Source organism: Oncorhynchus kisutch, linkage group LG6, assembly GCF_002021735.2.
Source record: "Oncorhynchus kisutch isolate 150728-3 linkage group LG6, Okis_V2, whole genome shotgun sequence".
NCBI classification, from domain to species: domain Eukaryota; kingdom Metazoa; phylum Chordata; class Actinopteri; order Salmoniformes; family Salmonidae; genus Oncorhynchus; species Oncorhynchus kisutch.
Genome location: NC_034179.2, coordinates 85,167,471 through 85,193,962, shown reverse-complemented (window position 1 = coordinate 85,193,962; position 26,492 = coordinate 85,167,471). Strand labels below are relative to the sequence as shown.

Below are 26,492 nucleotides of genomic sequence, written 5' to 3'. Positions count from 1 at the left end.
CCGGCCGACCATTATTCTTGACGGAACGGTTGGCGGAAAGCAGCAAGACTTGTCATGTGTTAGTGTTATTTTAGATCCTTAGTACGTCCCTACCGAAATAAAGGAAAAGGTTTATGGTTAGGTTGGGTAGGGACGTCCAAAGGATACCAGATAGTACTAACCCAAGACAAATATTTAACTAAGGACTGCATGAGTAACGTTAGCTACCAGATATTAAGTGCTAGATACATACTAATATGAAATGTTATCCATGACTTACGTTTGATTACCTATAAAGCAACATATTTTTGTTTCGCACATTTTGAAGAGGTAGGTTGACCGGGTCAATATATTTCTTGAGTGTCTTAGCCTACTGGTAACTAGCTACAGACTAACGTACAGTAAGTAGTAACTTAGCTCTATCAGAGGAAGAGGCGAAGCCTTTCATATCCAAAATCTATGGTTCTATAGCTAACGTTAGTACATAAATGACCACAAACAACTGCCTTATGATGAGTAATTTCTGCATATGCTGAGACCGAAGTCAGTTAAGCATGTCCTATAGTGTTCTATCTTGCTATGAACTGATGTCGTTATACTTCAACAGGTGATCACTTACAGGTGACTGCTTGACTAAGAATAGGGGCATACTGCCTCTGTATACAGTCGACCATGGCGTCATTGGTAAGTCTTGGGTGTATGGTTTACTTATAGGGTCAACATGACGGTATCAGTCTATTGCTCAACACATTTGCTTCATCTGTTGCTTGCTTATCTCATTGTCAGGCTTGCTGGGCATTAATATGGAGATTCTCCCCCCTTTACTGCTATAGCAGCCTCCACTGTTCTGGGAAAGCTTTCCACTAGATGTTGGAACATTGCTGCAGGGATTTGCTTCCATTCTGAATTAAGCCACAAAAACATTAGTGAGGTCGGGCATTGATGTTGGGCATTTAGGCCTAGCTCTCAGTTGTCATTCCAATTAATCCAAAAGGTGTTCCTTGGGGTTGAGGTCAGGGCTCTGTGCAGGCCAGTCAAGTTCTTCCACCGATCTCGGCAAACTATTTCTGTATGGACCTTGCTTTGTACACGGGGGCATTGTCATGCAGAAACAGGAAAGGGCGTTCCCCAAACTGTTGCCACAAAGTTTGAAGCACAGAATTGTCTAGAATGTCAATGTCTGCTGTAGCGTTAAGATTTCCTTTACCGAAACTAAGGAGCCTGAACATGAAAAACAGCCCCGGACCATTATTCCTCCTCCACCAAACTTTACAGTCTGCACTATGCATTGGGGCAGGTAGTGTTCTCCTGGCATCCGCCAAACTCAGATTCGTCTTTTAGACTGCCAGATGGTGAAACGTGATTCATCACTCCAGAGAACGCATTTCCAACTGCTCCAGAGTCCAATGGAGGCAAGCTTCACATCACTTTAGCCGACGCTTGGCATTGTGATCTTAGGCTTATGTGCGGCTGCTCGGCCATGGAAACCCATTACATGAAGCTCCTGACAAACAGTTCTTGTACTACGTTGCTTCCAGAAGCAGTTTGGAACTCGGTAGTGAGTGTTGCAACCAAGGACAGACGATTTATACGAGCTTCAGCACTCGGCGGTCCCGTTCTGTGAGCTTGTGTGGCCTACCACTGCGCGGCTGATTCGTTGTTGCTCCTAAATGTTTCCACTTCACAATAACAGCAGTTAAGAGTTGACCGGGGCAGCTCTAACGGCAGACATTTAATGAACTGACTAGTTGGAAAGATGGCATCCTTTGAAGGATTTGAAAATCACTGAGCTCCTCACTAAGGGCAGTCTACTGCCAATGTTTGTCTATTGAGATTGCATGTCTGTGTGCTCAATTTATATACACCTGCCAGCAACGAGTGTGGCTGAAATAGCCGAATCCACTAATTTGAAGGGGTGTCCACTTACTTTTGTATATGTAGTGTAGCAAACTGTGTGTTTTTTTTTACAGGGTGGCAGCAGTTCCTCTTCTACAGAGTACATAGTCCGGGTCCCCAAGTAAGTACTATCCAAGGCATACAGCCATTGGGTTCTCATTTAACATTTGACCACAGCAGGGCCAATGTGTACAACATTCCCGACTCTCTGTCTAACCGTTAATAATCATTGCATGCAATACGGTTTTGGAAACCTCACTCTACTTTCAAATCACCCCAAAATAATTTTCCAAGTACAAAAGACACTTAACGTGCATAATTTTAACACGGATTCCCACAGAGTGTTTTTTTGCACATTTACCTGAACTATCTGAATTACGACACTTCCTGAGCTAATGGAAACGCGGGAGTGAACACACAAAAACATCTCAAACAAAAACCTCAGTTGATAAAACAGCTAACTTTCCCTAAGTGTATCTTCTGTATGTATAGTGTTCCAAGCAGGACATACAATTTACGTTTTGCTTCACCAGCCACTGTGTCAGGTAGATTTTAAAAATTCTACCAGCCACTCAGATCTTTACATTACAGTATTAATCTAAAATAGATTTTTATTTATTTATTCCCTCCTCAATCTACATACAATGGTTTATAATGACAAAGCAAAAACAGGTCTTTAGACATTTTTGCACATTTATAAAAAAAATATAAAAAGATCCCTTATTTCCATAAGTATTCAGAGCCTTTGCTATGAGACCCTAAAAATGAGCTCTGTTGCATCCTGTTTCCATTGATCATCCTTGAGATGTTTTTACAACTTGATTGAAGTCCACCTGTGGTAAATTCAATTGATTTGACATGATTTGGAAAGGCACACACCTGTCTATATAAGGTCCCGTAGTTGACAGTGCATGTCAGAGCAAAAACCAAGCCATGAGGTCGGAGGAATTGCCGTAGATCTCTGAGACAGGTTTAATACTTGAGGCTGTAATCGCTGCCAAAGGTGCTTCAACAAAATACTGAGTAAAGGGTCTGAATACTTACTTACTTTCAGTTTGTAATTGTAATGATTTTATTTGTCAATATGGAGTTTAGATTGGGGGGGGGGTGTAATGTAACAAAATGTGGAAAAAGTCAAGAGGTCTGAATACTTTCCGAATGCACTGTACATGATGTGGTATCTACATGAATCATGATATAGCTTACACCACTAACCTGTGTGTGTGTGTAGGAACACCAGTAAGAAGTACAGCATCATGGCCTTTAACTCTGGGGACAAAGTAAACTGCTCCTCCTGGACCCAGGTATGCAGGCCAACTCTCTGGGAAACTCCCTCTCATTACAACTTTCCTCAATAGGCTACTAGAACACTCAATGATTCTCTCTCCCTGTCTGTCTCTCCTTTGTTCTCTCTCTCTCCCTGTCTGTCTCTCCTTTGTTCTCTCTCCCTCCCTGTCTCTTCCTCCCTCCCCGTCTCTTCCTCCCTCCCCGTCTCTTCCTCCCTCCCCGTCTCTCTCCCTCCCGTCTCTCTCTCCCTCCCCGTCTCTCTCTCTCTCCCTCCCCGTCTCTCTCTCTCCCTCCAGTCTCTCTCCTACCTCCCGTCCCTCTCCTCTTCCTCCCTCCCCGTCTCTCTCTCTCCCTCCCCGTCTCTCTCTCTCCCTCCCTCCACGTCTCTCTCCTCCCTCTCCTCCCTCTCCGTCTCTCTCCTCCCTCCCCGTCTCTCTCCTCGTCTCTCTCCTTCCTCCCCGTCTCTCTCCCCGTTTCTCCCCCCTCCCTCCCCGTCTCTCTCTCCTCCCTCCCCGTTTCTCCCCCCTCCCTCCCCGTCTCTCTCTCCTCCCTCCCCGTCTCTCTCTCCTCCTGTCTCTCTCTCCTCCCTCCCCGTCTCTCTCTCCTCCTGTCTCTCTCTCCTCCCTCCCCGTCTCTCTCCTCCCTCCCCGTCTCTCTCCTCCCTCCCCGTCTCTCCCTCCCTGTCTCTACCCCCCCCCCTCTCTCTCCTCCCCCCGTCTCTCTCCCCCCTTCCCCGTCTCTCTCTCTCCCTCCCCGTCTCTCTCCTCTCCTCCTCCCCGTCTCTCTCTCCTCCCTCCCCGTCTCTCTCTCCTCCCTCCCCGTCTCTCTCTCCCTCCCCCCTGTCTCTCTCCTCCCTCCCCGTCTCTCACCCCTCCCACCCACCGTCTCTCTCCTCCCTCCCCCCGTCTCTCCCCCCTCCACGTCTCTCTCCCTCCCCGTCTCTCTCTCCCCCCGTCTCTCTCTCTCTCTCCCCCCGTCTCCTCTCTCTCCCCCCGTCTCACTCTCTCTCCCCCGCTCCCGTCTCTCTCCTCTCCCCCCCTCCCGTCTCTCTCTCCCCCTCCCGTCTCTCCTCCTCTCCCCCCCTCCCGTCTCTCTCTCTCCCCCCTCCCCGTCTCTCTCTCTCCCCCCTCCACGTCTTCTCTCTCCCCTCCCTCCCGTCTCTCTCCCCCTCCGTCTCCCTCTCTCCCCCTCCCGTTTCTCTCTCCCCCCTCCCCGTCTCTCTCTCCCCCCTCCCCGTCTCTCCCCCCCTCCCCGTCTCTCTCCCTCCCTCCCCGTCTCTCTCCCTCCCTCCCCGTCTCTCTCTCCCTCCCTCCCCGTCTCTCTCCCTCCCTCTCGCTCTCCCTCCCCGTCTCTCTCCTCCCCTCCCTCTCTCCCCCCCCCGTCTCTCTCTCTCTCTCTCGCTCTCCCCCCCCGTCTCTCTCGCTCTCCCCCCCCCCGTCTCTCTCGCTCTCCCCCCCCCGTCTCTCTCGCTCCCCCCCCCCGTCTCTCTCGCTCTCCCCCCCCCCCCGTCTCTCTCGCTCTCCCCCCCTCCTCTCCCCCCGTCTCTCTCGCTCTCCCCCCCCCGTCTCTCTCGCTCTCCCCCCCCGTCTCTCTCTCGCTCTCCCCCCCCGTCTCTCTCTCGCTCTCCCCCCGTCTCTCTCTCGCTCTCCCCCCCGTCTCTCTCTCGCTCTCCCCCCGTCTCTCTCTCGCTCTCCCCCCGTCTCTCTCCTCGCTCTCCCCCCCGTCTCTCTCGCTCTCCCCCCCGTCTCTCTCGCTCTCCCCCCGTCTCTCTCGCTCTACCCCCCCGTCTCTCTCTCCCTCCCTCCCGTCTCTCTCTCGCTCCCTCCCTCCCGTCTCTCTCTCTCTCTCCCTCCCGTCTCTCTCCCTCCCTCCCTCCCGTCTCTCTCTCTCTCCCTCCCCGTCTCTCTCTCGTCTCTCTCTCCTCCCTCCCCGTCTCTCTCGTCTCTCTCTCTCCCTCCCCGTCTCTCTCCCCCCTCCCGTCTCTCTCCCCCCTCCCGTCTCTCTCTCTCTCTCTCTCCCTCCCGTCTCTCTCTCTCTCCCTCCCCGTCTCTCTCTCGTCTCTCTCTCCTCCCTCCCCATCTCTCTCGTCTCTCTCTCCCCCCTCCCGTCTCTCTCCCCCCTCCCGTCTCTCTCTCTCCCTCCCCGTCTCTCTCTCGCTCTACCTCCCCGTCTCTCTCGTCTCTCTCTCCCCCCTCCCGTCTCTCTCCCCCCTCCCGTCTCTCTCTCTCCCTCCCCGTCTCTCTCTCGCTCTCCCTCCCCGTCTCTCTCTCGCTCTACCTCCCCGTCTCTCTCTCGCTCTACCTCCCCGTCTCTCTCTCGCTCTACCTTCCTCTCCTCCCCTTCTATTATTTATATTACCTTCTACACTTCATCTCCCTACTCCACTCCCGTTGTCCCATCCGTCTCACGCTCTGTCTTCTCTCCTCCCTCCTTTACCCCTCCCCCCAGGCTCGTATGGAGCGGGACATGAGTAACAGGAGGATGTATGGTGTGGAGGAGACTGAGGAGGGGGCGGCAGGCAGTGAGTTTGGGAAGAAGCAGAGGGAGGAGTCACGCAGGAAGAAGTTTGGAATCGTCACCAGGGAGTTCAAGGTGGAGGACCAACCCTGGATCCTCAAGGTCAACGGCAAGGCAGGGAAGAGGTGAGGCAGACAAACACACACACAATGGCAAAGCAGGGAGGAGGTAGGCTACACACAGGCCTTGAGCTTACCTTTACTTAGCTCTTGTTCTCTCACAAATACTTACCAAGCCATCCTTTGTCTTTCTGTCGATCCGAGGGCAAGGAGGAACTCCCATATAGCCTGAACTATCCTTTTATATCAACATGTTTCTCTCTGTTTCAGGTTCAAGGGTACGAAGAAAGGGGGCATAACGGAGAATGCTTCCTACTACATCTTTACCCAGTGTCCCGACGGGGCCTTTGAGGCCTTCCCCGTCAACGGTTGGTACAACTTCGTGCCCCAGGCCAAACACCGCACGCTGACCGCCGAGGAGGCAGAGGAGGAGTGGGGCAGGTGAGGAGAGGGGAGAGAGACAGGAGAAGGGGAAATACTGAGGGAAAGAATAAAGATAGGGGGTGCAAATTCACCCCTCAGGTAAAAACACTAGGGGGTAGATGTGGGGGAACGTAGTGGGGTACACACATACTTCCCCCCCCCCCCCCCCCCCTCTCAGGAGGAACAAGGTGGTGAACCACTTCAGCATCATGCTCCAGAGGCGCCTGCGGGAGCAGGAGAGAGGGCCGGACGATGACGACGAGGAAGGCGAGAAGGGGGGGAAGAAGAAAAAGAAGAAGGGAGGAAGAGGAGGGGACCTGCGCATCCATGACCTGGAGGATGACCTGGAGCTGAGCAGTGATGAGAGCGACAGCAGCGGAGGAGAAGGTGAGGAGAGAAGAGAGCTGAGCAGTGATGAGAGAGACAGCAGTGGAGGAGAAGGTGAGGAGAGCAGAGAGCTGAGCAGTGATGAGAGCGACAGCAGTGGAGGAGAAGGTGAGGAGAAAAGAGAGCTGAGCAGGGATGAGAGACAGCAGTGAAGGAGAAGGTGAGAAGAGATGGACGAAGGTGAGGAGAGAAGAGAGCTGAGCAGTGATGAGAGAGACAGCAGTGAAGGAGAAGGTGAGAAGAGATGGACGAAGGTGAGGAGAGAGGAGAGCTAAGGAGTGACGAGCAAAAGTGGCGTGCGAGAAGGTTTGGGCTTTTTTCCGATTCATCTTTCCTCGATTCGTTGCATCCTCTCGTCTTGACCTTCTCCAATACAGTTGAGAACGAGGCGAGGAGATGGGATGTGAGGAGTCGCAGAAAGATCAACTGAGATGGAGTAGAGGAAAGTGACAGCAGCTTCTGTGGAGAGAAGGATGGAAGAGAGGATGGGAGGGAGGGAGGGAGGGAGGGAGGGAGGGAGGGAGGGAGGATTGGAGGGAGGGAGGGAGGGAGGGAGGGAGGAGAGAAGGATGGAAGAGAGGATGGGAGGGAGGATGAATGGATGGAGGGAGGATGAATGAATGGTGGGAGGGAGGGAGGATGGATGGATGGAGGGAGGAGAGAAGGATGGAGGGAGGGAGGATGAATGGAGGGAGGGAGGATGGATGGAGGGAGGAGAGAAGGATGGAGGGAGGGAGGATGGATGGAGGGAGGAGAGAAGGATGGAGGGAGGGAGGATGGATGGAGGGAGGAGAGAAGGATGGAGGGAGGGAGGTGAGAGGGATGGAGGGAGGGAGGGAGTGAGGGAGAGCCCAGTAATGATGAGAATGAAAGCAGAGTAGAAAGGGGCATGGGAGTCATTCAACCTCAAAAAGCACAAGAAAGGTTTTGGACACCCACCAATCAGATTGATCTGAAATGGTATCTGCAGTTAGAAGCACATCAGATTAGCATTGAACGTTATTTTTCTGAAAGACAATTAGAACTCAAATTGAAAGCTTGTTGATTGCACCCAAATTGGCCATTTAAATTGATAGGATTTATATAATATTCAATAAATATAGTTCCCAACATCCGATATGGACCAAACTTCTTCTTAACAATGATTAAGACGTGAGGAATCCAAACAAATGGTGAAAATCACCACAGACCCCTTAGTTGTCTGGACTTCACAGAGATACACACACACAAGAAATGAACACAGATGCAATGTTTGTTTTTGTTTTTTTACAAATATTTTACATTATAATTTGGGTAAACAACATGTAGGCTACAGCAAAGTGTTTCTGATATATTGAGATATGATATCGATATTTAACAGGAAAAGATGCAACCGATATCAACGTGGACTATCCATGTCGGTGCTCATCACTAGTATACAGTGTGTATGAACCACGTGTCTGTTAGCTGAAGACGCATCTCAATGTCCAACAAATAAGTACATTTTACATGTTCAACTGTTGAATTGTTAGAAGGTGCATCTCTCTTTACGTTCCCTCTCTTTTCTCTCCCCCTCTTCCTCTCAGATGGAGACAGCAAGCCCAAGAAGAAAGAGGGGGATGTGAAGGGGAAGGGGAAGAAGAAGAAGAAGAAGAGGGGCAGTGACAGCGAGGCTAATGAGGACAGTGACGATGGAGATTTTGAGGGCCTGGAAGTCGACTACATGTCAGATGAGAGCAGGTGACACACACACACAGACACACAGACTCAAAGATAAACATACAGATACACACACACACACACACACACACACACACAGTCTCACAGATACACACACAGTCTCACAGATACACACACAGTCTCACAGATACACACACAGTCTCACAGATACACACACAGTCTCACAGATACACACACAGTCTCACAGATACACACACAGTCTCACAGATACACACACAGACTCGCAGATAAACATACAGATACACACAGACACATACAGTGCATCCGACCCTTTGACTTTTCCCACATTTTGTTATGTTACAGCCTTATTCTAAAATTGATTAAATACATTTATAAAATCCTTAACAGTCTACAGACAATACCCTATAACCCTATAAAGGTTTTTAAAGAAATGTTTGCAAAATTAGTAAATATGAAAACTGAAATACTTAGTATTCAGACCCTTTGCTATGAAATTCTAAATTGAGCTCAGGTGCATCCTGTTTCCATTTATCATTCTTTTAACCTTTTATTTAAAACCAGGCCAGTCAGTTAAGAAAAAATTCTTATTTACAATGACGGCCTACTCCGGCCAAACCCGGACGACGCTGAGCCAATTGTGCGCCGCCCTATGGGACTCCCAATCATGGCCGGTTGTGATACAGCCTGGAATCGAACCAGGGTCTGTAGTAATGTGTCTAGCATACAGATGCAGTGCCTTAGACTGGTGTGCCACTCAGGGGCCTCTCAAGCTCAGGTTGGATGGGGAGCGTTGCTTCACAGACGTTTTCAGGTCTCCAGAGATGTTCATCCTTGAGGTGTTTCTACAACTTGATTGGAGGCCACCTGAGGGAAATTCAATTGATTGGACATGATTTGGAAAGGCACACACCTGTCTATATAAGGTCTCACAGTGCATGTCAGAGCAAAAACTAAGCCATGAGGTTGAAGGAATTGTCCGTAGAGGATTGTGTGGAGGCATAGATCTGGGGAAGGGTACCAAAACTGTTTCCCAAGAACATTTATGCAGCATTGAATGTTCCTAAGAACACAGTGACCTCCATCATTCTTAAATGGAAGAAGTTTGGAACCACCAAGACTCTTCCTAGAGCTGGACGCCCTGCCAAACTGAGCGGACCTAGGTCAGGGAGTTGACTACGAACTCGATGGTCACTCTGAAAGAGCTTTTGAGTTCCTCTGTGGAGTTTGCTAAGAGGCACCTAAAGGAATCCCAGACCATGATAAACAATATTCTCTGGTCTGGTGAAACCAAAATTGAACTCTTTAAATGCAAAGCGTCACATCTGGAGGAAACCTGGCATCATCCCTACGGTGAAGCGTGGTGGCAGCAGTATGCGGTGGGGGATGTTTTTCAGCGGCAGAGACTGGGAGACTAGTCTGTATCGAGGGAAAGAGGACCTGAGCACAGAGAGATCCTTGATGAAAACCTGCTCCAGAGCACTCAGGACCTCACTGGTGCGACGGTCCAACTTCCAACAGGACAACGACCCTAAGCACACAGCCAAGACAATGCAGGAGTGGCTTCAGGAAAAGTCTCTGAATGTCCTTGAGTGGCCCAGCCAGAGCCCGGACGTGAACCTGATCGAACATCTCTGGAGAGACCTGCAAATAGCTGTGAAGCGACTCTCCGCATCTAACCTGACAGAGCTTGAGAGGATCTGCAGAGAAGAATGGGAAACTCCTCAAATACAAGTGTTGTAGCATCAGACCCAAGAAGACTTGAGGCTGTAATCGCTGCCAAAGGTGCTTCAACAAAGGACTGAGTGAAGGGTCTGAATACTTTCAGAATGCACTGTACTTCTATTGACAGCTGTATGGTCACACACCAGAGACACTTGTAGAGCCATACACACACTTCCTGCAACCTCTTTTATTTTCTCACATCTGTTTCTCTTTCATCCCTTCCTCGCTCTCTCGCTCCTTACTCCCTTGTTCCTGCAGTTCAGAGGAAGAGGTCGGCGAAGAGAAGGCCAAGTCCAATAAAGAGGCCGTTCCCAAAGGTCAGAGGGCACCCCCATGGAAACAATACGTGTTCATGTGTGTGAATTCTAAGAACTTTAACTCTGTTCACAGGAATCGACGAGGCATCGGAGAGTGAGGAAGAGAGCGAGGAGGAGAAACAGAACGAGGAAGAGGGGAAAGAGGAAGAGGAGGAAGAGGAAGGGAAGAAGACCCCAGTCCAGACGAAGAAGAAGAGAGGTAGCAGTTTTTCTTCTTTAGAATCTTTACTGATCAGGTATCACAGGGAAGTGGCAAGACTTGAACCCACAGAAATATACTGTGTTTTTGTTGAAGGGGGCTATGATGTGATAATGTTGTGTGTTTTTGTTGAAGGGGGCTATGATGTGATAATGTTGTGTGTTTTTGTTGAAGGGGGCTATGATGTGATAATGTTGTGTGTTTTTGTTGAAGGGGGCTATGATGTGATAATGTTGTGTGTTTTTGTTGAAGGGGGCTATGATGTGATAATGTTGTGTGTTTTTGTTGAAGGGGGCTATGATGTGATAATGTTGTGTGTTTTTGTTGAAGGGGGCTATGATGTGATAATGTTGTGTGTTTTTGTTGAAGGGGGCTGTGATGTGATAATGTTGTGTGTTTTTTTGAAGGGGGCTGTGATGTGATAATGTTGTGTGTTTTTGTTGAAGGGGGCTGTGATGTGACAATGTTGTGTGTTTTTGTTGAAGGGGGCTGTGATGTGACAATGTTGTGTGTTTTTGTTGAAGGGGGCTGTGATGTGATAATGTTGTGTGTTTTTGTTGAAGGGGGCTATGATGTGATAATGTTGTGTGTTTTTGTTGAAGGGGGCTATGATGTGATAATGTTGTGTGTTTTTGTTGAAGGGGGCTGTGATGTGATAATGTTGTGTGTTTTTGTTGAAGGGGGCTATGATGTGATAATGTTGTGTGTGTGTTTCAGACAGCAGCGGTGAGTCGGACACTTCGGAGGACAGCGACATCGATGGAGAGGCAGCCTCCGCTCTCTTCATGGTGGTGTGTGTGTGTGAGAGTGTTAGTTTGTGTGTGGTCCCTTTTGTAGTGCCACTGTTCAATGTCAACCCCATTTCCCTGTCTTTCTTGCAGAGATGGAGTCTTGATATCGTGTTCTTGATCTGGGTTACGGTGCCCAAGATCTGGGGCTTTTCTAAAAGTCTTGAACAAGACTCTGGTAGTTGATGAACCTGATACCATATTTTGTAGTTTCTATGTGACACAATACACAATTTCCAGGGTATCTTGCTTCCCTAGTGTGGCAGCAGTGTGGGCACAAAAACAGGCCTTTTTAACCCTTTGATGTGGTTGGTGTTGGTCTGACTCTCTATCTTGGTATTCCACATTTCAACTGGTGTTGGTGTGATAATGGTCTGCAAACACTGGGTCTTTCTTGGTCTGGGTCCTGAGAGGTTGAGAGTGGCTCTCGTGGACAATGCTCTTGACTACCACTCTTAACGTTCCCCATTTCCTCACTACCCCCCCCCAGAAGAAGCGTACTCCTCCTAAGCGCGGTGGTGGGCGTGGCTCTGGAGGCAGCTCCAGGACTGGCAGTCGCCCTGGAACACCGTCCATAGACTCCGCCTCCACCTCCAACACACTCCGAGCCGCCGCTAGCAAACTGGAGCAAGGTACAAAAACACACGCATGCACTCACACACATATTCACAGGTGGGAAATAGATGTTATATTTGTAATGTTTTCATTTATATTGACATTTTCACAGGATCTGAAAGTCTTATTTTGTTTGTGGTACCTTAAGGCTTTGTGTGACCTCAGCACTGCATGCTAACTCTTCTTTAACGTCCGTCACCCTGCTCCCTCCCCTCACAGGTAAGAGACAGGTGGTGGGTGGTAGCTCTGAGTCTCCAGCTGCCAAGAGGCTGAAGATGGAGTCCAGCAGTACGGCTGTCACCACCCAGAGTCCTGCCCCCTCAGGGAAGAGCACGCCACAGCCCCCCTCAGGCAAATCAACCCCCAGTTCCAGGTATATTCCTCTTCAATCTCTCCTGTTTGTTCACTTTTCTCACCCTTACCCTCTCTAGCTCACACACACTCTCGTTCTGTCTCTCTCCCTCTTTTCTCTGTCCTCTCCCACACGCACGGCCTTTCTTCTTATTCTCTCCCCCCTTCCACCACACACCCTCTCCCTGGTGTTTTGTCCCACTCTCCATCCTGCCTCTCCACAGTGACGTTCAGCTGACGGAGGAGGCGGTGCGTCGCTACCTGATCCGGAAGCCCATGACCACCAAGGACCTGCTGAAGAAGTTCCAGACCAAGAGGACTGGCCTGAGCAGCGAGCAGACGGTCAACGTCCTGGCCCAGATCCTCAAACGCCTCAACCCCGAGAGGAAGAACGTCAACGACAAGATGCACTTCTACCTCACAGAGTAAACCGGGCTCGTGTTCATTAGGGCAAGTTCCTCTTTCAGTCCCTTTGGTGCCTAATGAACACGACCTAGGGAGGGAGGAGGAGATGAATAGGAGAGGAAGAGGATGAGAGCAACGTCCTCATTGATTGATCAGCGTAAGGAGGAGAAGGATAGAACAGGGTCCTTGGAAGAGGAAGAGAGTGGAATAAGGTAGAAAGAAAAGTGTTACGCAACTGATTTGAGATGCGGTGTGTAAACTAGCCTCAATGTCTGTCTCTAGAAATGGTTTGAAGTCAACTGTACCTGTGGCAGTCCTTTCAGGTTAAACAACTTACTCTTACAAGATGTAGGTTTATCAATGAATTACGCAGATGTGAAGGTATCAACGAAAACATTCCGTGTAGATCTTCCCTGCTGACTCATCTCCCACCACAACCCACTGGATTCAACAAGACAAGTGTGGGTTATTTTGTACGATTTGCCGTATCTCCCCAGGCCTCTATTTTTCATTTTAGAATTGTATTTTTTGTTTATTTTCATTTGTAATAAAAACCCTGCTGTTGCCGTGGCTGGTCTCCTTGTCATGTTTCTGGTTGGTTTACATAATTAGAAGCAGAACACTGGACAATGATGTCATACATCTTAAGGCTTTTCAATGAAGACACACTAATATTCTTTGAGGTTCTGCCAGAGGTCTACTGTGCTATCCAGTGGATTCATTGGAAATCTACTTTGCAGCAACTGTTGTGTATATACTTACTTGGATAAGAGTAGAGTCAAATATACTGATGGCACATCTGACTGTTTATTAATGGAGCGATTACTGGCAGATCCCAAATGATCTTGGCTTCCTCAGTGTTATCGTCAAACTTTGTTGACATTTGAAACTGTCGTTTGACCCCTAAAAACCTGCTTCTTCCTGTCCTGTTTCTACAATGTATTGATGAAATTTTTTTACAGTGAGGTGGAGCGACAGTGATGTCCTAATTCTCAAGATTCTTCAGGAAGTTGACTTTATATTAGTTTCTGATATGTTCATCCCAGATAAATCACAATCTTTTAACACAAACCAGTATTATGATCTGCAGTGTGGACCGAGGCCAGTGAATGATGAGAAACAGTTGGCTCCAATGTTTAGATCCAGGCTACTTTACTGTAGGCTTATACTTGTTGTTTTGTAGTGAGAAAACATGTCATTCAGCATCACTCTCAATGACTGACACCTCATTCTTACATCAAGAAAAAGTCCATATTTTTGTCAATATTCAATCACAAATAGATCATACACTTCAACTATATATGTTAGATATTAAAATGAAAATAATGTGATGTATTTGAGTGTAAACACGGCTGCAGTATTGCTCATAGTAACTGGTAGTCATACTGTAGGGGATCAGGTGGCTGGACCAGTTCAGACACCATCAGGGAAGGACATGTAATGGAGGACATAATCAGGGATTGACCTTAAGGGTTGCCCTATTGCTTGGAGCAAATGAACTGAGCAGTCAAGCAAGTTGAACCTGCTCTGAGGTTTCCCCAGGGGATTTTTCTGGTTTCTCCCCATTGTTTAAGGGAAAGACGGACAATTTATGCCATCCAGACAAGTTGAACCTGCTCTGTGGTTGCCCCATTAGGCAGGGGATTTTTCAAAACTGAATTTCAGTAGCCTAACATAGGGGCTACACTTACATTTTTTTGGTCCTGCTACACAGGAAGTATAACTATTGGTCAGGGTGGGCAGAGCGCCAGACAATACTATATCCTGTTGCTCTCGATTGTGAGCTGTGCGTCTAAATCTTAGTCTCCCAGAGCCGGTATGCTTACAACCAGATTGTAGAAGGGTCTCATGCGCTGCAAAAGTTACGCATTCAAACTGATTTTTCTACTTCATAGCATGCTAGCAGATACCCATAGACTTCCAGTCATTGTGCTAACACTAGTTAGCATTGGCTCACAAAATGACCTCTAAGTTCCTTCATACTGGACAAAGAGACATAAAAATGGTATCCAGGAGTTCAACAGCCTCTGGGGAAGTAGATAATGGGCCTCATTGCCAAAATCCCAAAGTATCCCTGTGACCATTTTGCTTGTAAAAAATTACTTGAAAATGTTCTGTCAAGTGACAGTAATCATCAGGCAACCAACAAAAAAAACTGCTGTCCAATGGGCAAGAGCCTTTCAAACCTTAATGTCAATCCCTGACATCAACGGTGCAAATAGAGGAGAAAGGATCCAAAATGGTTGCCAGACAGTTCTGGGGAGAACAACAAGGTGGGGTATTGTGAGTGCAGAAATTGTGAGTCCTGTGTGCCTTTACTTCATGCCCACTGATCTGACAGAACTTAACCGGCCAGATGGTGAAACCTATCCAGAACTTTCACTAATCAGTTGGTATGAAGACAAGGACACAAGACTTGGAAGGCACAGTAGTAGTATTGGGATGTAGCCCTGATCTTTTTCATTAAACAATATTCATGTCTCGACCTTCATTGGTCTTCATGTTCGGGCTATGTCGTAATTGTTCACGAACCAATCACAGGTCTTCTTGATACCTGTAGGGGAGGAGAGACACAGTCAGTCATCTATGGATACTGTGCATTTTGGAAGAGTGGTTTAATCACTGTGAACGTTACTTTCATCATAATCATAAAACGACCAATAACCAGATAGGTATCAAATATCATGCTGTAATGGGTCTGTGTTATTTACAAGGCAACTAAATCCAACTACAATATTGAGTTGTTTTCTGGACAGGAAATACAACCCTCAATATTTGGATCTCTGACCTTCAGAGAGCGGCGTGAAGGTGAAGTCAGGGAGGTAGCGTCGCAGCTTGGCGTTGCTGGCCGTCTTCTTCATCTGACCGTCTGACTTGCTGGTGTCGAACTGATGTCATAGGTCAAGGGCCACAGAAGGCAAAGCACAGGGAGATGACATAGTTACAGTGCAACGGATATGGGGGACAGCCAGTCCGAGTGGGCATTTAATGTACTACATCTGTACGTCTTTCAGTCCAACAGGTGTAATGAACCTTTAGATATGGTTGCTGGTGTTGTACTAAGGATTCTACTAGATTGGTTCTGGACACTGGTCTAAGGTCAAATTTGAATAATGGTAAGGTAAGAAATTGGGGAAGATACGCTGTTCCTAGATCTGTGCCTAGGAGCAACTCCTATCAGGCGTACGCAACCTGTGGAAGGATACAACTATTTGACCTTTGAAGTCCAGGGCATCTGCAATCATCTCTACGGCGTCCTTGATGGGGAGCTCCTCCTCCTCCCCCACTGTGAGAAACAAGTGACAAAGGAGCTTGGTCCAGTTACATATGGTACACACACACATTGACTGATCACACACACACACACACACACATATTGACTGATCACACACACACACACACATTGACTGATCACACACACACACACACACACACCATGTTGGACTCACCAGAGAGAATGATGGGGTCAATCTCATCATACTCCCGCAGCACCCAGAGGAACAGACGTGCTACATCCTGAGAAAACACACACACAGATTTAATGTACACACACATATCTGACACACACACACACACACACACACACAGTAATTCACTAAACATACCAGAGAGTAGATGAATTGTCTCCTGGGTGTTCCGGAGCCCCACACCTGTAGTGGGGTTCCCTCCTCTGTTAGAAGGAGAGTAGAACGGAGTATGCGTTTGGATCTGTCTATCTGTCTGTGTGTGTGTACGTCAAATCAAATCAAATTGTATTGGTCACATACACATGGTTAGCAGATGTTAATGCGAGTGTAGCGAAATGCTTGTGCTTCTAGTTCTGACAGTGCAGTACATTTTTTTCTTTCACCTTTATTTAACCAGGAAGGCTAGTTGAGAACAAGTTCTCATTTACAACTGCGACCTGGCCAAGATAAAGCAAATAAATTCACAACAACTTCCTTATACACACAAATGTGAAGGGATGAATAAGAATATGTACATAAAAATATATGAATGAGCGATGGCAGTGCGGCATAGGCAAGATGCAGTAGATGGTATAGAATACAGTATATACATATGAGATGAGTAATGTAGGATATTTAGACATCATTAAAGTGGTGTTATTTAAAGTGACTAGTGATACCTTTATCAAATCCATTTATTAAAGTGGCCAGTGATTTGAGTCTGTATGCAGGCAGCAGCTTCTCTATGTTAGTGATGGCTGTTTAACAGTCTGATGGCCTTGAGATAGAAGCTGTTTTTCAGTCTCTCGGTCCCAGCTTTGATGCACCTGTACTGACCTCGCCTTCTGGATGATAACGGGGTGAACAGGCAGTGGCTCGGGTGGTTGATGTCCTTGATGATCTTTTTGGTCTTCCTGTGACATCCGCTGCTGTAGGTGTCCTGTGTGTGTGTGTGTGTGCGTGTGTGTGTGTGTGTGTGTGTGTGTGTGTGTGTGTGTGTGTGTGTGTGTGTGTGTGTGTGTGTGTGTGTGTGTGTGTGTGTGTGTGTGTGTGTGTGTGTGTGTGTGTGTGTGTGTTACTTACTTTTAGCAGCATATGTCTTATGCATGAGCGCTGAGAGCACGTGACCATTTTCAAAGTTGAAGTTGTCATAGGGACCATACACGTTAGTCGGGATTACGGCAGTGTAGTGACGCCCATGCTGCGCAAAGTATCCCCTGTTGTCAATCAAGTCCACACACACACACACACACACACAATCATGTTGTGGTTAGAACACTAATGACCCACTCCAGCTATTTTTTAAAACAATATTCTAAGTACACATACAATACAAGGTACAAACCCTTAAGGGTAGAATAAAAAATAATAAAAAAATACTTTTTTCTTTGTTGACACAATGCCAAAATTCAAGGAGTTGGCAATTCAAGGGGTTAGTCTGATGGATGCATAGCGATGTCATCGGCCTTCCCTGCTGCTTCCCAGAACAATAGCAGAGCAATAGAGGTTCCTTGGAAGTTGTGGGAACATTGGTTTTTGGTTTCCCATTGGTTCTGGGAACAAACGCCTAAGTTTCCTGACCGGTGAAACTTACTTTTTTTACGTTCTGAGAACATTCATTTTTTGGTTGCAGGGACGTTCTGAGAACGTTTTACAATGATTCCCTGAAAGTTTTCCTGGGAGGTTTTATTAATGTTCTGATAATGAAATGATAGGTTATTTGAATGTAATTAAATAATATTCTGAGAACATGTTACAGTAAGACTTTTAATAACACTGCTAGCTTAGGTTAACTGTTTTGAACACCAAGCACAGATGGGACACATGGAAATTAAATTGCTTAGGCATTAATCATGGCAAACACATCTCTTTTTTATTGTCACAAGGAGCCTATAAGATTTAAACCTATGATCTTATGTTTCCTATCCAATGGACTCAGTCCACTGAGGTTGGCCAGGTTTGAGATAGCATGCCATGTTTTGTAACTTATACAAAGCTGTGTATTTTAGTCTATTCAAACAGACCCCATTCATAAAGATGGCCAATTAGTGGGTGCGGCCACTTCCTGAACTCACTTAACAAGATAGAGGATAGAGAGAGTTTTGTTGATGCTGAGAACGGAATGTATATGTTCATAAGTAATATTTTTAGAACGCTCTTGTGGTTTTAATGGAAAGTTGTCTTAATGTTCTGAGAATATTACTAAATAGAACCATGAGGAAACCTGTAGGAAACGTTACGCTGAAGTACTGAAATTCCCACATAAGAACGTTGTTCTTAATGTTCTCTGAACAATTTCAGAACATTACTTTAAATAGAACCATGAAGAAACCTGTAGGAAACATTATGCTGAAATTCTGAAATTCCCACAGAAGAAAGTTGTTTCTTAACTTTCTGAGAGCATAACTTTAAATAGAACCATGAGGAACCTGTAGGAAATGTTATGCTAAAGTACTGAAATTCCCACATAAGAAACACATGGTTCTCAGAACATTATGTGCTAGCTGGGCTGTGCCATGTAATGAGGGACCTGCACCAGCTACTGAAATGCATCTTTTGTTATCAGGTGATAAATGAGGTGCAAGGGAGGCTGGAGTGGGTCTTTCAAATGTGTGCTAATGTACCTGCACAGGTAACAGATTAGTCACCAGCTCACCTGTTCTGAATATCAATCATTCTTTTGGCATGTGAGTAGCCAAAGTTTGAGTCATGTGGAGGCCCATTGTGGATCTGTGGGAAGGGGAAGAAAGCATGAGTGATCATACACACACACACTCTCTCTCTCACTTCTGTAGTGAATAAGAGTTCAAAGTTCATACCATTCGCAACCAAAGCTCACGCTGATGTTGGCTTCATTCTGTAGTTATTATCTGAACCATTCTGTCATCGGACCGTCGTCCTACATCCTCGGAACAGGAGGTTATATTAAAAATCCCAGTTTGGAGGGCCAGAGATCCCCCAAACATAGAGTAGTTCTACTGTCACTGGGCACATACTCGGTCCCAAATGGCACCCTAAACTCTTGACTCCTACCTTTGACCAGGGTCATTAGGTCTCTGGTTAAAAAGAATGTACTATATAGGGAATTGGGTGCCATTTGATGCCACCATAGTATTTTAGTATTAAGGTTAAACACAACATAATCTCAATGATTTGGCCTTACTGGTTGTTCAACTCACCATGCTCTCATCAATAGGGTATGTGGTCTTGTCAGGAAAGATGCAGCTGGACAGACAGGACACCACCTTGGTGACGCCCCTTTCGTGAGACGTCTGCAGCACGTTGTCATTGATGCGAAGGTTGTCTCTCTGTGAAGGCAAGACACTGTGGTCTCAATTCAATAAAACCTGTATTGCGACTCTTACACCATAACTTGTTTTTACACCATAACTTGTTTTTACACAATAACTTGTTTTTACACAAATGAATTAAAATAATGCATTTGGAGACAGTGATAAGAATCTCTCCTGTAAACACTGCTCACTAACACCCCGCCCGTGATGAGCACGCGCATCCGCTCAGCCTTCATCTGCGAAACCATCTCTCACTCTAACTCACTCTCAAAGAATGCTAACTTCTATTTTTTCAGTTGTGATATTCACATACTGTTATTACGCTGTAGCCCATCATTGTAAATACACATTTGTTCTTAACTGACTTGCCTAGTTAAATAAAGGTTATATAAAAAAATTTAAAAAATAAACTGATGGATTAATACCCTTTTGGAATTAAGATGAATGCATTTGCCAACAAAGTCACTGTGTAAACTTCACTTTGACAAGTTCAATGGAATTTCAGCCTAAGTAGTTGCCCGGCCAGGCGAACATGGACATTTATATTCAGGTCATTCAGCAGAAGATCTTTTCCAGAGCTGCTTCCAGTCGGTGCATTCAACCAGTAGCTAGATAAGACAAACCATTTCACGGACTGGCCTTTAGGTAGTTCAGGCAAAATATCAGATGGGCTGGTTCCATCTTCAGCCCATCGGCCTGTCTAAACTGGGGGTTTTGTACACAAATATCATTATTTGGTTAACAATTGGGGCGCCAGGCAAAGAAATGGGCCAGTGAGTTAGAAATGCCCGTTCCGATTTTCTGGACCCATCCCTGATTGAACAAATGTAGTTTGGGACAGAAATGTATAGCCTAGGTATTAAAACAAACTGGGTAGTTAGGTAAGCTCACCAGAAAGTGTAGGTTCTCCTTCATGTGAAGATATAGTCCTCCCACCTTGGCAGCCAGGTGGATGACATGGGTGGGCCGATACTTCTCAAACACTGCTCTTGTCTGTTGTAGATCTCTGGCAGAACAATTGTCATCATCACCATCCCATTTAATGGAAACACATCAATCTCATAAAAGTATGCATGCATGAATGTAATTAGCTAAACATTTAATGTGGTTCCAACAGGAACTATATAGAAACTCTAAATATCTACTGTATCTCTGCATCAATCTACATATCTATAGAATAGATTAGAAAATAATAGAATAGCAGATAATATAATATTTTTTCCACAAGTGAACTTATTTTGTTCCTGTTGGAACCACAAAACCAGCCACAGATGTAAAAGGGTCATAACATGATTTCTCACAGTGCAACATGACATATGTGTTTCTCGGGCATGTAGAATATGGGAACATGGCATCGCTATATAGGCAAGTCATTTTTATCTGCAACGACCAAAGCCTCAGACCAGCTCTGCTGAGAATATGAGGTTCATGTGACATAACTTACACGAGGTTGGCCTCCTTGGAGGACAGGAAGGTCCACTGCTCGCCCTCGAGACAGCCGCCTTCTTGTTTCACCACGTGCTCGATGGCCTTCCCGACCAATCCGGATCCGCCCGTGACGAGCACGCGCATCGGCTCAGCCTTCGTCTGCGAATCCATCTCTCACTGATCAAAGAATGCGAACTTTAATTTTTTAGTTCTGATATTCACATACTGTTATTACGCTGAAGCCTAAAACAAAGTAGGCTGATATGAATGACAGTATGATCATGGCCCTATTTATAGTCTACTTTAGAACGTGATAATGATAATACAAAAATAAGAATAGTTATACATTTAGGCTAATAAGGAATAAATAACATGCTATACATCAAACGCAAGTTTAACTGTATTAACACACTTTTCATTTCATTTACAATTTCTTTGTAGCCTATTTTGTTAATCATGGAGGCTACTTTCTTGTATTTATGTCCTATCTATATTTATGTACTTTTTTCTTTTGAAATAAGATAAATCTGCCATATTAAGTATTAAGGTCAAGAGTGAATTGCATTGTGATCATGTTCATTTTAGCAAAAGGACAAATAGCTTATGCCAAAACCGACAGATACCGTATTTCATTTTAAAATTAACAATATGTGTTAATTCGAAATATCGGTTGGTCTCATTAGGCCTATATTACAAACAGTATATTACAACATCAGTTGTCAGCCTACACCACTGACATTATTTTACCAACACAAACAAGAGTAGGCTAAAAGTAGCAAAATGTCGAATGGGTCTACTATTTTAAATCAAATGTAGCCTAGGCGACATTATTGAAGTCAAAAGCACCCATTCATTCAACCAAAAGGCCTATAAATAGGACTTACATGACAAACATGTATAAAGGCTAAACATTTCTAATATTAATCCTTATACTTTCTGTGAGCTAATTGAATTATAATCAGTCACATTATTCATTCGGCAAGATCCTCGTGTTATTTAGTATGTATCTTATCAAAACACAAAGTTAATGTATGAATTCAAACCTGTAAAATGTTTTGTTCGAATTTTCCTCCTCGAATAATGGTCGGTATTAGACGCTCAAGTACATAAATGAGGTATAGGCTCTCTCTCTTGTCTTGCACACTAACCTGTCAATCGGAAAGCAGCAGGAGGGCGGAGTCGCTCTAAAAGGCTACCTCTGAGCTACACTCTTAGAGAAAAAAGGGTTCTACTGAGAGTAGTAGCCTTACAGGTGACTATCCCAGTTTCTCGCACCATCACTCACGTATCACATAAAAAAAATACCAGGACTGTTAAGATAGGTTTGCTGAAGAGAAAAAAAAAGTTTTCCCCACCATAAATTTAATATAACTTATGTCTGGTACCTGTATAGGCGATTTTACCGCATTTATGGTGTTGACTCTATATTGCAATGTTTTATGGCGTTGTACCAGATCCGCACTACATAACAAATTCAGTATAGACTCCTAAAACATTTTTGATAAAAACATATAAATTCATTCCTTAGTTAAAATATACTGACACAAGTATATTAAAAAATATATATTTTACTATCTTTTGTTTCACAGTTGCGGCATTGTATCCAACATAGGGTTATATAGGCAGGCATAACTTTTAATATTAGAAACAGGTCAATTTGACCCACTGAATAATATACCATGACGAGTATGATTGATCAGAGAAAAACAAATCCCCACTGTGAAGAGCAAGGTATAGTGACTTTGGATAAACTAGATCTACTTGAATATAAAGAATATAAAGTTGAACCCACCCTTCCAAAATCAAATCAAATCGTATTTATCACATGCGCCAATACAACAGGTGTAGTAGACATTACAGTGAAATGCTTTCTTACAAGCCCTTACACCAACAACGCAGTTTAGAAAAATACCAACAAAAAAAGAAATAAAAGTAACAGATAATTAAAGAGCAGCAGTAAAAAAACAATAGCGAGGCTAAATACAGGGGGTACCGGTACAGAGTCAATGTGGAGGATATATACAGGGGGTACCGGTACAGAGTCAATGTGGAGGATATATACAGGGGGTACCGGTACAGAGTCAATGTGGAGGATATATACAGGGGGTACCGGTACAGAGTCAATGTGGAGGCTATATACAGGGGGTACAGGTACAGAGTCAATGTGGAGGATATATACAGGGGGTACCGGTACAGAGTCAATGTGGAGGCTAAATACAGGGGGTACAGGTACAGAGTCAATGTGGAGGATATATACAGGGGGTACTGGTACAGAGTCAATGTGGAGGCTAAATACAGGGGGTACAGGTACAGAGTCAATGTGGAGGATATATACAGGGGGTACAGGTACAGAGTCAATGTGGAGGATATATACAGGGGGTACTGGTACAGAGTCAATGTGGAGGCTAAATACAGGGGGTACAGGTACAGAGTCAATGTGGAGGCTAAATACAGGGGGTACAGGTACAGAGTCAATGTGGAGGCTAAATACAGGGGGTACAGGTACAGAGTCAATGTGGAGGCTAAATACAGGGGGTACAGGTACAGAGTCAATGTGGAGGCTAAATACAGGGGGTACAGGTACAGAGTCAATGTGGAGGCTAAATACAGGGGGTACAGGTACAGAGTCAATGTGGAGGCTAAATACAGGGGCTACAGGTACAGAGTCAATGTGGAGGCTAAATACAGGGGGTACAGGTACAGAGTCAATGTGGAGGATATATACAGGGGGTACTGGTACAGAGTCAATGTGGAGGCTAAATACAGGGGGTACAGGTACAGAGTCAATGTGGAGGCTAAATACAGGGGGTACAGGTACAGAGTCAATGTGGAGGCTAAATACAGGGGGTACAGGTACAGAGTCAATGTGGAGGCTAAATACAGGGGCTACAGGTACAGAGTCAATGTGGAGGCTAAATACAGGGGGTACAGGTACAGAGTCAATGTGGAGGATATATACAGGGGGTACTGGTACAGAGTCAATGTGGAGGCTAAATACAGGGGGTACAGGTACAGAGTCAATGTGGAGGATATATACAGGGGGTACAGGTACAGAGTCAATGTGGAGGATATATACAGGGGGTACTGGTACAGAGTCAATGTGGAGGCTAAATACAGGGGGTACAGGTACAGAGTCAATGTGGAGGCTAAATACAGGGGGTACAGGTACAGAGTCAATGTGGAGGCTAAATACAGGGGGTACAGGTACAGAGTCAGTGTGGAGGCTAAATACAGGGGGTACAGGTACAGAGTCAATGTGGAGGCTAAATACAGGGGGTACAGGTACAGAGTCAATGTGGAGGCTAAATACAGGGGGTACAGGTACAGAGTCAATGTGGAGGCTAAATACAGGGGGTACAGGTACAGAGTCAATGTGGAGGCTAAATACAGGGGGTACAGGTACAGAGTCAATGTGGAGGCTAAATACAGGGGGTACAGGTACAGAGTCAATGTGGAGGCTAAATACAGGGGGTACAGGTACAGAGTCAATGTGGAGGCTAAATACAGGGGGTACAGGTACAGAGTCAATGTGGAGGCTATATACAGGGGGTACAGGTACAGAGTCAATGTGGAGGCTATATACAGGGGGTACAGGTACAGAGTCAATGTGGAGGCTATATACAGGGGGTACAGGTACAGAGTCAATGTGGAGGATATATACAGGGGTACAGGTACAGAGTCAATGTGGAGGCTATATACAGGGGGTACAGGTACAGAGTCAATGTGGAGGATATATACAGGGGGTACAGGTACAGAGTCAATGTGGAGGATATATACAGGGGGTACAGGTACAGAGTCAATGTGGAGGCTATATACAGGGGGTACAGGTACAGAGTCAATGTGGAGGATATATACAGGGGGTACAGGTACAGAGTCAATGTGGAGGATATATACAGGGGGTACAGGTACAGAGTCAATGTGGAGGCTATATACAGGGGGTACAGGTACAGAGTCAATGTGGAGGATATATACAGGGGGTACAGGTACAGAGTCAATGTGGAGGCTATATACAGGGGGTACAGGTACAGAGTCAATGTGCGGGGGGCACATTAAAATGAATGCGTTAAAACGATTATTACATGCCAATTGTGCCAGCCTTATTCCAAACACGTTCGATAATAGCCACCGGTTGGCTGGTTAAACAAAGGTTAGCAATGCATTTTCAAAAATGTAATATCGAAGTCAAGAACGCTTGCCAGCAGCCAGAGTCACTTGCAGCAACAAGTGCTTTTGTGTAATTATCTCTAATGACTGTAATTTGCTCAATAATTGAGAAATAAAGTTGACTTCATTAGAAATAATATATCCCCCTCTTTTATACTACTGGTATGTAATAAAAACACACACATATCATGATATTATCACAAGGTGCCAGATTACGTTTATACAAAGTTTTTTTCTGCATGTCTAAGCATACGTCTTGAGCTGTTCAGGGGGTGCACCCTCAGCAACCCGACTTCCCGAGACTATGTATGTGTATGTGTATATATTTATTATATTATCACCGATCCCCTGCAGTACCTCCGCGGACCACCGGTTGAATACTTCTGCGCACTTCTGCGTAGCCTCCCACTGCTGAGTTATGCAGTTTTCACAGCAGACATTTTTCAGAGCTGATCTGATTGGTCAAAACACCAATTAGTGAATTGGAGTGCCTGTGTAAACGCAACCTAACATGCCTAAGACTTTACATCCAAATTACAACACAGTACGTAGGATCATAGCCCACATCATCAATACAGGCACATAACATGGCATCATAGTTAATACATGAATCACATTTAATCTGGCACCTTATAGTCGCTAGCTAAAGTCTACACACCCCTTACACAGTATTCACATTTTAGCTGTTTTAAAATTACATCTTAAAAGGGAATCAATTGGATTTCCTACCAATCTATCTATACAACCTACTCCAAATTTTCAAAGGGAAATAAACATTTAATAACATTTTCCAAATGACTAAGAAATATAAAATTATGATGTATTGATTGCGTAGGCCTTCACTACACAGAGTTAATACTTGGTGGAAGCACCTTTGGCAGCCATTACAGCTGTGAATAATTTTGAATAAGATTCTACCAACCTTGCAGAATGAATTCAACCTTGATGTTGCCACCACAGTACTTTAAAATATAAAGGAATTAATAACAATGCATTCATTGAGACAATGACATCAATGACCCAACCCAAGCTCAGCTCAGATAATCCCTACTATCGTGTTGCTGAGTTGTGGTAATGCTGCAGTAAATTTACATTGTCCCAGGAGTATTGGCAGTCACGATGTAAGTAACCTAATTTATGTCCCTCTAACTCCCCTGAATGCCTCTGTTGATCCTACATCTAGTGTATACAGTAATCATACGTCTATGAACCAAAGTTATACTGTTAGCACTGAGGCAGTGTGCCCTAGTAGGAAGTCCAGTGTGTGCAGCTCCCCGTGCACTATCAGCTCCAATATAAATAACATTGTCATATCTCCTTCTGATAAGCATCCCAGAAAAGTGCTAAAAATATCCCACATTAACATACAGTGCCTTCGGAAAGTATTCAGACTCCTTTTACAAATTGTGTTACGTTACAGCTAAAATTGATTATAGAAAACAAATTCCTCAGCAATTTACACACAATACCCCATAATGACAAAGGAAAAACAGGTTTTTAGAAATTTTACTGAATTTATAAAAAATAGAAAACAGA

At 45.3% G+C, this 26,492-nt stretch overlaps 2 protein-coding genes across 7 annotated transcripts; one reads left to right on the top strand and one right to left on the bottom strand.

Annotated features, from left to right (window-relative positions):
* The first annotated feature begins 114 nt into the window (after positions 1-114).
* LOC109892029 (general transcription factor IIF subunit 1) lies at positions 115-13,195 on the top strand. 4 transcript variants are annotated; one of them, XM_031828070.1, is made up of 14 exons: positions 115-309; positions 587-663; positions 1,950-1,996; positions 3,107-3,179; positions 5,611-5,804; positions 6,009-6,179; positions 6,340-6,548; positions 8,114-8,267; positions 10,209-10,267; positions 10,341-10,466; positions 11,184-11,254; positions 11,748-11,886; positions 12,089-12,242; positions 12,445-13,195. In XM_031828070.1, exons 2-14 carry the CDS (start codon positions 652-654, stop codon positions 12,647-12,649), a joined length of 1,614 nt encoding a protein of 537 aa, XP_031683930.1. In that variant the 5' UTR covers positions 115-309; positions 587-651; the 3' UTR covers positions 12,650-13,195. The 4 variants fall into 4 exon arrangements, with proteins under 4 accessions (XP_031683930.1, XP_031683928.1, XP_031683929.1 ...); XM_031828068.1 differs by having other exon boundaries at positions 11,745-11,886; XM_031828069.1 differs by having other exon boundaries at positions 11,184-11,257.
* Positions 13,196-13,418: 223 nt separating this feature from the next.
* Positions 13,419-26,171, bottom strand: LOC109880128 (GDP-L-fucose synthase-like). 3 transcript variants are annotated; one of them, XM_031828073.1, is made up of 11 exons: positions 25,879-26,171; positions 20,809-20,969; positions 20,256-20,370; positions 19,251-19,379; positions 18,728-18,801; positions 17,155-17,288; positions 16,231-16,295; positions 16,075-16,141; positions 15,832-15,911; positions 15,414-15,513; positions 13,419-15,179 (listed from the first exon to the last, which is right to left on the bottom strand). In XM_031828073.1, exons 2-11 carry the CDS (start codon positions 20,961-20,963, stop codon positions 15,124-15,126), a joined length of 975 nt encoding a protein of 324 aa, XP_031683933.1. In that variant the 5' UTR covers positions 20,964-20,969; positions 25,879-26,171; the 3' UTR covers positions 13,419-15,123. The 3 variants fall into 3 exon arrangements, with proteins under 3 accessions (XP_031683933.1, XP_031683932.1, XP_031683931.1); XM_031828072.1 differs by lacking the exon at positions 25,879-26,171 and adding an exon at positions 25,314-25,408; XM_031828071.1 differs by lacking the exon at positions 25,879-26,171 and adding an exon at positions 21,836-21,959.
* Positions 26,172-26,492: the final 321 nt, after the last annotated feature.

Excerpts from the sequence above, each read along its gene's own strand:
- LOC109892029 (XM_031828067.1), top strand. Across the intron at positions 6,549-8,113 it reads CGACAGCAGCGGAGGAGAAG|ATGGAGACAGCAAGCCCAAG; the intron begins GTGAGGAGAGAA and ends TCTTCCTCTCAG. Across the intron at positions 11,887-12,088 it reads CGCTAGCAAACTGGAGCAAG|GTAAGAGACAGGTGGTGGGT; the intron begins GTACAAAAACAC and ends CTCCCCTCACAG.
- LOC109880128 (XM_031828073.1), bottom strand. The coding sequence starts at position 20,963 with ATGGATTCGCAGACGAAGGCTGAGCCGATGCGCGTGCTCGTCACGGGC. Across the intron at positions 18,802-19,250 it reads ACCCTATTGATGAGAGCATG|ATCCACAATGGGCCTCCACA; the intron begins GTGAGTTGAACA and ends CCCTTCCCACAG. Across the intron at positions 15,912-16,074 it reads TGACCCCATCATTCTCTCTG|TGGGGGAGGAGGAGGAGCTC; the intron begins GTGAGTCCAACA and ends TGTTTCTCACAG.